Source organism: Charadrius vociferus, unplaced genomic scaffold, assembly GCF_000708025.1.
Source record: "Charadrius vociferus isolate BGI_N301 unplaced genomic scaffold, ASM70802v2 scaffold608, whole genome shotgun sequence".
Lineage (NCBI taxonomy): Eukaryota > Metazoa > Chordata > Aves > Charadriiformes > Charadriidae > Charadrius > Charadrius vociferus.
In genome coordinates this window covers 602,304-611,873 of record NW_009649605.1, presented here as the reverse complement: position 1 = coordinate 611,873, position 9,570 = coordinate 602,304, and the positions used below count along the sequence as shown (strand labels likewise).

Below are 9,570 nucleotides of genomic sequence, written 5' to 3'. Positions count from 1 at the left end.
GATGAGTGTCTGGTGTGGATGATGCTGGAGGGTACAACTTGACATGTTGGGGGGGCTTGGCTGAAGCTACCAGCTTGGCTTGAAGCACAAAGGCCCAGCTGGGTGTAGTGCAGGGTGCCAGGCTTGGCTTAATGGATGGCTTTTGTGTATGGGCGGTCAAAAAACTGCAAAGCTTTCTGTCCAAACTGGCGATTTGTGCTTGCATAATGAAAAATCAGTCAACGCTTTCTGTGGCATTGTTCCCTCTATAACCTGGAGAACCTCAACCCTTCACTGATAACCAAATCTAAGAGTATGCATGGTCAAAACACAAACAATTTAATATCTGAGTGTATTTCATATTGTACTCCATCTGTAGTAGGTAACTACTGTCTAATCTCGAACTGATGTCCCTCTTCTTCCAGTATGACAAAAGATATAGCTGTCCTTTGTGCCTTCAACCTGATTGAGCCATCTGCTTTCCTGCTGGGAAGAAACATGAGGAATAAGAGGCCTTTTTTTTTTTCCCCCGAAGGCAAACATTTCCCTTTTTCATCCAAATGATAGTCTTCAACAGATTAAGCATCTGTTGTGTAATGTCTCATTGAAAGGAGGAGTCAGCATGAACTTCTTGGGTAACAAACTGGTGTGAATTTTCAGGAATATTCTGTTGTAGCTGCATGCAGGTGTTTCGGTTATGACCACTATTTTGTCCTTGCCAAGAGGTTTGTGGTCAACTTTTTCTTTCTCCTAGACAGACCGGAAGAGCACCCTAAAATACCTTCCGGCCCTAGTATGATGCAGGCTGAGTGTTGAATATTTCTGAATTTTCTATGTTTAGTTTCTAGGTATCTTTTTTTCTTTGTACCCTCTTTGAACATTGTGTCTTGAGGAAGATAACTTCTGTGCCTGAGGAATAATCATCACTGTGTTCAACTGCTAATGCGTTATTTTTTTCTGCAGAAAGAAATTCAAGCCATGAGTCAGTGCCATCACCCCAACATTGTCTCTTACTACACATCCTTCGTGGTGAAAGATGAGCTTTGGCTGGTGATGAAGTTACTCAGTGGAGGTGAGTGGTCCAATTTCCTTACCCTAAAAGGCAATGTGAAGAGCTGTCTTCCAGTAATACCCTTTCCCTTGTTTACCTCCTAAGCTTCTCACTTGTGAATTAAGACATTTGAATAACGGTATTTAACTTCAACCCATTCAGCTTGGAAATAGCTTGTCATGTTATGTACATCAGTAGTAAAACCTAACTACATGACTTTGCTAGCTTTTTTCCCCTCCTATTTTCTACATTTGACAGTATTTTGTAGAGTTATTTTGTATGTATTTGCTGAGTGACTCACTTGAGTATTTGGAAACTGGAGCGTATGAATTCAGACATTGACAAGAGAAAGGTAAGTGCAGATGTAGTAGTCTGGACCGTCCTAAACTTCTAGAAAATAAATCCCACTGTCATCTTCTCAAATGATGGATCTGAAATGTCAATTCTTGGGTCATGTTAACAAAAGTTTCCTCACCTTGCTCTGTAAGCCTAGGATAAGCTTTTGAACTGGAGAAGCGTGCAACTAACTCCAGTGAGCCCAACTATTTCGACCAGCTTTATCATGATACCTGCAACTCCTCTTGCAAGGCTGGTTCCTTGACCTTTTTCTCACTTGCAGCTTGGAGGCCTGCATGGTGCTGATGACTTTTTGGTAACCAGCCATTCTATTGATTTTTGACTTATTTGCATGTTGGCTGCCTTTGTGAGGAACTTGAAATCACCTCTATTTTAGGCAGAGCTACTGCTGTAATGTCAGTGCAATGTCATTGCACGGCTGTAAAAAGGGAGGGGAACATCAGTGTGGGTGCAGCTTGATTTGTTTAGTGTCATTGCTTAGAGCTGGATTACTTTACCCCCTTTTTCTAGTTGACAAAATAATTGGCAATACTGGGACAACTTCAAATTACCTCCTAGTTAACACAGAAGCAAGGAAACTTTCCCCTTTCTGGATTTATTCACTCAGACACTGGAGAAACAGCCTTTTTTTTTTTTTTTTTTGAAAGAGTGAGTTTGGAAACTTGTTATCAGTAATGCTTAATTTGATGTCATAATATTTTCCAGGATCCCTATTTAAGTTACAGTTGCAAAAAGAAAGGGAATCAAGTTCTGGATGATAACACAGAGTACCGTTGCTAAATCTTAAGTCTGTCTTTAGGAAGGTTTGATTTTCCTGGCGCCCTAGTGAAAAGGAATTGAAACCTGAAAAAAGCCAACTGTTTTCTTGCTTTTTAGAAAAAAAAGAACTTCTTGGCTTCTCTGTTCTTGGCTTAATACTGAAAACTGTAAAATGCCAGAAGATGATGTGGAAAAATCTGGCTAAACCTGTTGGCTTTTTCCACAAGCACTCGACAATGACCATAAAACATGTGTCTTTGAAGATCTTTTTTAGAGAATTTTCGGAGTTCTCTTGGGGGCAATCAATTTTTATGCCAACTTAAGTCTGTCTTAAAGGGTTTTTAATGTCTCATGTGCTCATGTGTCGTAAAGCAATAACCTCTCTTTTCCTGGAGGGACACATAACAGGTCATTAAAGATATGATTGCTGTTTGTGTGTAGAAAAGAACCCCCTGCCAGTTTAACGCAAGTAGTTTTGCTGTGTGTATAAAAAGGGTATCTATGGGAAGGTTTCCACAACATGAGGAAACGGCATTTTAGGGGTGCAGAAGAGACAGCAGCAATGTTCTTGGCCTTTTCAGGAGAGTACACAACCACTTTGAAGAAAATGCACAGCTGCCTTAGCTAGTAGTTTCACAGCGGTTTTCTGTCAGAACCAAGTCAGGATTAGGCTCATCCTTGAACCTCCGAATGTTGCTTTTGTTTGTCTTCATTTTTGTGGTGTGGTGGAACTGGAAGAGAGGAGATTTAGAATAGATATCAGGAAGAAATTTTTCACTCTGTGGGTGGTGAGGCACTGGCCCAGGTTGCCCAGGGAAGTTGTGGCTGCCCCATCCCTGGAAGCATTCAAGGCCAGGCTGGATGGGGCTTTGGGCAACCTGGTCTAGTGGGAGGTGTCCCTGCCCATAGCAGGGGGTTGGAACTAGATGATCTTTAAGGTCCCTGCCAATCTAAACCATTCTATGATTCTAAATCTCACTGCTTATCTTACTCTGTTGCATATGTTGAAGACTAGGGTCATACAACAAAACAAAAACTAGTAGCAGTGTCATCCCTCCCCCCACAACACTTCTGTGAGCCAGTGCTAAATTTTTCTCACTTAAAATGAAACAGTTAGGCGCTGGGGCAATTGTGAATATAGATAGAAAGACTTTGAGAATGACCCATTGCTACTTTTTATGCAGGAAGGTACCTTGAGAGGTATTTTTTAGCTGTTTCCACTGTATACTTTTTTTATGGCTGTACTTCAAAAATGTCATTTTAGATCTCATAGGCAAATTTTACAGGACAGTCTTGACGATGGGTGCAGAAACTTGTGTGTTGGAGCCTTCTGACTGAAGAGCTTTTTCATTCACTTCTAATGAGACTATTTCCAGTTGGTTTTAGGCTGATTTATGTAACAAGAGACACTTTAAAAACTGTTTCTCATTCCTTTCCGCTTACTTCTTATCAGTAATAAATTGGTTAGTTTTGTAGTCATCTGTCGTCGAGAGGGGAAAAAATGATCTGAGTTTCTCAACAGGAAAAACCTTTGAGCTGTTTTTATAGACGAGAAGAGGTGGGGACCCAAACAAAAACCAGGGTGCAGGCTAACTCTTTTATTCCATCTAACGATTCAGAGAGCAGGGACTGAGATTTGTACATCCCGGTAAGCACATATCAAATTTGTTTTGATGTCTGTTCTGTATCTTGATTGTGGCTTTTGTACTTGAGAATTCCTTCTGAGTAAAAGTTCAGAATCTTATTGCTTCTCTTCCATCAGTGTCAGTGTATGCTGGCATGTGTTTTCTGGCTGAAACTAGTTTTAATTTCAGCCTATTTGCACTGACCTTATTACTTTGAACAGCCCACAAGACAGACCAGTTTAATGCAAGCCTTTTTTTTTTGTTGTTGTTGTTAGTGCAATTTAACTTATTTTCTGGTTGCAGTCATTTTGTTGAAATCTTAACCTAGTCATATATGCAAGTATTTTAGAAATGTTTCTAAGGGAAAATACTCTAAATCCATGAAGCGTTATTGTCTGATAAGAGTGCCTTGTTCTTCTGAGCAGCCTACTGGTGCACTCAAAGGTAGCTTAATTGCCTGACTGGCATTGTTGCTGAAACCGAACTATTTGTCTAAGCTTTGCAAGTACTGTGTTAGTGAAGATACCATTTTCCATCTTTGAAAGTCAGCAGCAGCGAGGAGGTAATGTACTGGTGTGCTGGTGGGAAGTAATACGTAAAAGTGCTAATGTGCATCGGAGCCAAGTCAGACGGGCTGGGTGAAGTTACTGCTGGAAGCAGTTTGAACTGGCAGATTTGACACTGAAGCAGATGTAAAGCGTAGTTGTTGCTCATGGCAGAAATGTGTCTGTGATGATATCCAGCTGGTAGCGACAAGAGGTGCTGGTGTGTCCAGTTACTTTGATACTCTCTTTCAGATCTGGTGATGTGTGCCTGAGTCAGGTTTGTGAAGTATCTGCTGTTTGTTTCCTTCAGTAGAAATTTCAGACCCTTTCGTCCAATGATGAAACTGTTTTGTAGGGATCTAAGCTTATCAATGTCAACTTTGCACCCCAGCCTTTTGGTCCAATGTTACTCCAAACTAAACTCCAATGGCTATTTCTAGACAACTGCTGACTTGTTCTTTGCCTCATTGGCATTCTCCTCTCGTGAATTTTACTCATGCCGTTTTAAAGCCATCTGAAGCCCAGTCCTGCTCTCTAACTCATGTGGCTTTTTAGTAGGAAGAAGAGCAGCTGTCCTTTTGTTCTTGTGCTTTTTCTGATTGTGACCTGTTTGCTCCTCTAAATTCTCACTGGTTTTAACAAGAGCTCTCATGTCACAGGTGACCTAAAGCTGTGGCTAACTCTGTGAAACAGTTGCTTGTATGAAACAGCTGTCTGTGGTGGCTTGCTACATCACTCACCAATTTTTATTGCCCTAGCCTACAGCAGATGAGACCTCCAAAATATTTTTAAACTATGTAAATCCTTTAAATATTGAAACATTTCCAGATAGGGCTCTCCGATCATCTGCTTTCTTGAAGGCTCCTAATTAAATTTGCAAAGGAGATTACTGTATTAAAATAGTTAAACCTTTTATTTTCTAAAAGTTTTTAAGATTATCTAATTGACCTCTTCAGCCTTTCATCTTGATTATCTGATGAAGTGCTTGGCCAGCAGTTCAGCAAGCCAGACTGAAAGAGAGGTATAGCAAGTGTTAGGTCTCCACCAGGGAGGTAGGACATCTTGTTCTACTTCTGCTGTGCTAATCTGTGATCTGGCCACTCCCAATTCCAGCAATGAGTTATGATCAAATCATAAGCCATAGGTTCTTAGAAAGCCTCGTGTTTATGTTGAATTATTTTGTTAGGAGAGAGCTATGCTACGTTGAGTTTATCTGGAGGGTTTTTAATTTTATTTGTAGACACAAACTTAATTTGAAGCAATTAAGGATGGGATGAATAAGAAGCAGGAGATGGTAGGGACTACACATGGTCGCAGAATGCAGTGTGTAGATACATTGTCACTCCTAGCTATAATAGGAAAAGCATGGGAAAAAAAGTTTGTCTTCAGATTTTCTCTTATAAATATCTCAATCTGAGCTGCGATAGGCTGTTTTACGCCCTTTATTGTATTGTCTTGCTTCCTGCCTTAACCTTGTTGCATTTCTTAGCCATCCATGCAAGTGCTCTAGAGGGAAGGAGGCAAGAAGTGGGAGTTTCCTTAACTGTCCCTCTATGTTGAGGTGGTTTAACTATAGTTAAGAAAAAACTTCAAAATCAGAAACCCCATCGATCTACTTAGGTGTTTTTTCCACTGTTCTGTATAACTCTTTCTTTCCTTTACTTTGGTGTTCTTTTGCTGTATTCCTCAGCACCAAAAGTACTGAATCTGAGCAGCTTTTCCTTCTTTCACATTTTCTTCCTGTTTGTCAGAGGCTGACAAGATGCAGATTTAATTCTTGGCTCTGATGACAGTCAGGCTCACCGAAACCACTGGCTTCTGCGGAGATGTCTTGAAAGAAGCAGCAATGAACCCTGCCAACTCCTGCTTCTCAAAGATGCAGCATGTTCAGCATCAGTGCCCATCAGGTTTGGGGCAGATCGTGATTCTCACAAAATTGAGTAGTGATCCCCAACTGCTTTCCAGCCTATTTATGCTAGGCCTCTAAATGGCAAGTCAATGCAGGTACTGTTACCTGTTTTGGGTGGGTTTTTTGTTTTTTTTTTGTTTTGTTTTGTTTGAGTATTAAGTTTTCTTGTTCTGCTTGCCAGACAAATATAAAAGAGTTTTCTTTGCATTTAACCTCTTCTGTATCATTGTCTTGTCAGTTAGGTTATAGTATAACATGCCGTTCCCACAGCAACTAGCTCTGCTGTACATTTCTTTTGCCTCTGGGGGCATGTAAAATTCCAGCCGTAATACTCCTGCATTTATCTATAATCTTGTTCTAAACAAGCTTTCCTTTCTCCTCAGGTTCTTGTACCTTTCTCCTCTTCAGCCCCATGTGCTAGAGCATTAAGCAGCATGGCTGATGACTGTCAAATGGATACTTTCTTCCTCTCCTGAGGAGAAACATCAGAAGCAGGCTTCCTAAATGCCATTATGCCTGCTTGCTGATGTAGGTGAGGTCAAAGAAGCTCTGCTCTGGATTTGGAATAGGAAGTGTCGATGTTTGCGGTGGCTTGCTGTTGAAAGTGAATCAGTGGAACAATTAGGACTTCTTGCCCCGAGGGTGCAATTACACAAAAGTTTTCTTCAGCAGCAAAGCTGGTTTAAGAAGTTCCTGGCTGCTTGGTCTCCACCCTGCCTGGAAAACTGGATTACCAATTACTGCAGTGATCTCACTTACAATATGGCTTCGTAAGCAGAGGCATTGGCACAACAGGGATGTAGCGAGCCATGAAACTCTTTAATCTTATTTTGTTGCCAAAGAAAACACTGGAGTAGCACAAAGTACAGGGTATTGAAGGAGACTTTTATTGGGTACATGTGTGGGGTGCAAGATAGGACAGCATTTACTCAGTTTCAAGACAGTCCATTGCAAATGGTCTGCTTTATGTCAATATACAAAAACTGAATATCCCACTCTTAAAAATTCAGGCGATTGATCTGCTCATGGGTTTCTTGTGTCTTCATTGCCCAAATACTGCTGTAATGGGTGGAAATCAACTACTTGATTCTGGGAAGTTGGAACTGGCTTCTGTGGATTGAGTCAGGCCTAATCAGATATACTCTAGCCATGACAAAATGGGAAGGGTAAACTGTGGGGCTTCCTGCTCTTCACTCCTGGGGGGCAGTGGAGGGAGCAATGGGATTTCTGTTCCATTTGTGGAGTTGGAGAGATATTAGTCTGCTGTGGAACTGGTGTGAGCAATAAGGACTCAAGAAAAAGTTACTCACTGCATGTTTGTCTTTGACCTGTAATAGTTACAGGTTGGGTTTTTATCAGGTGAGGGTAAGTCTCTGTACAGCTAGTTCCCAGTGACTTCCACTGTCTTTAGGAGCTATTGCATTAGCAGCTTTCAGAGCAGGTTAGGAGGCTTGTGAGTTTGAGCAGAAAACCACTCAACTTTCAATTGCTGTACAGTTTGCACTGAGAGATTGTGCTTTACTAAGTAGACGTAATACAGTTTGTGATTGGCATCAGAATATGCTGAGACATTTTAATTAACGATGAATGATAAATAATGCTAAATGCTGTATCAGATTGCAAAATATCTTGTAGGCTTCCTGTTCGTGTGCTGCTCAGTGTATACTTGATGGGCAGGAATTTGTTTATCACCGCATTTTTTTTCACATCAATCTCTAAATGTCCTCTCCTTTCTTTTGTCTTCTGTTGGGCTTTGAGATCAGTTTCTCATCACCAGACTTCTTTAAACATCCTTATTAATGACAGCATTACTTATATTTACATTTAGGCTCTAGTTCTGGCTCTTCCCTCTGTCTTGTTTTGTCTTTTCCTGATACGCTTCCCCTTCTGGGCTTGGAAGACCTTTCCAGTCAGCCTTAGCCAAACTTAATTTCTTTCTCACTTAAGCCTGACCCTCCTGTTCTGTGAACCTGTAGCTTCTACTCCTGCATTTCTAATGAGAAAAATCAGGAGGGAATTGTTGTAATCAAACTTAGTGCTGTGTATAATACACACCAGAGTACTTCACAGCATTATCTGAAATAGAAGCTATATTCCAGGGAGGAGTCAAAGATTTCTTAATAAAAAAAAAACATAACCAAACCCCACAAACAAAAAAACCCCAGCTCCCAACCCCTCATCATAGTGGATTTTTTTTTTTCTTAACAATATTGTAACTGTTCTCTAATACAGAGTGGGTGCCTTATTTCCAATGTGAACCTCCTCTTCTGGCCACTAGATTATGGGAGGTGTTTGTCTTGCAAATTGTTGAAGCTCTTTGTGTACATAGAGCACAAATGTATTTTGAAACTACATTTAAGCAGAGATCAAACTATGTTTGGATGTATTCTTAACTTCCCCAGTTACTCTTAAACTAGTATGGGAGCTGGCTCAGAAACTGGCAGCGTCGGGAATCGTGCTGGTGTTTTGGAACAGGATGATGGGTTTGTAAAGCACACGCTCTTGTGTAGATTGTGTCTTGGTTCCGGTTCAGTGGAATTAGGTTTCAGTTAATATCTAGCAGTTAACGTATTGCTGGATTGGGAACAGGCCACTCTGTGCAAAACGGTCATTTTCCCTCTTAGGCGAAGGATGAGGCTCTGACCTACTAATCTACTGTTTCAGTGTAACACAGTTGGTGTGAGAAAATTTGTCTACATCCAAAGGCAGTGGAGGTCTTAACTTAGCAAGTGTGTCACACGCTTAACTGAGATCCTTGGGATCGACTGCATTTTGGCATCAGACTGCTAAATTCAATGCAGTATCTACCTTCTAACAGAAAGTGTTTCCCTCACTAGTGAAATTCCCATGACTTCTGCTTTCAAAGTGGCTTCGTGCTTAGCTATGGGTTTCTTTCTGGGCATCTGGGTATTTGGTTGCTCCGTGTCAGGCTTTCTGAGCCAGAATGCTGGAGGATTTTGAACGCAGCACGAAGCAGTGTGTGAAAAGGCAGCTTGGCTTTGTTCTTCGTATCCCGTGGTGCTGTGCTTTATGAAATTGCAATCGAGTCAGGAATCAGTACCTACCTTTCAAATTTACTGATCTGTGATCTTTATTGTGTTGTGGTGCCAGTACCAAACCTTTTTTTTTTTTTTCCCTGCATAAACAAAGTGAGGATGATCCAAATAACACTTTCTCCAAAAGGAAGGTGTCTCTTGGGTTGCTTGTCTGCTGTTTCCTGAACTGAGCACTCTGCTCACGGCCTTTTTGCTGTTCTCCTTTTTGTAGAAGACTGGCAAATTCCTCCACTTCTTTAAACACCTCAGTGTGAAAGTGGTTTTTAAAAAATGTGCTTAAAAAGTGGCA

The 9,570-nt window shown here is 41.0% G+C and overlaps 1 protein-coding gene across 1 annotated transcript in view; it reads left to right on the top strand.

The window, feature by feature from the left end:
• Window positions 1–9,570, top strand: part of OXSR1 (oxidative stress responsive 1) — an 87,243-nt gene that overhangs the window by 26,509 nt on the left and 51,164 nt on the right. The window contains exon 4 of the mRNA XM_009890479.1: window positions 943–1,051. Coding sequence (XP_009888781.1) covers window positions 943–1,051 — 109 coding nt within the window. The remainder of the gene's footprint in view (window positions 1–942; window positions 1,052–9,570) is intronic.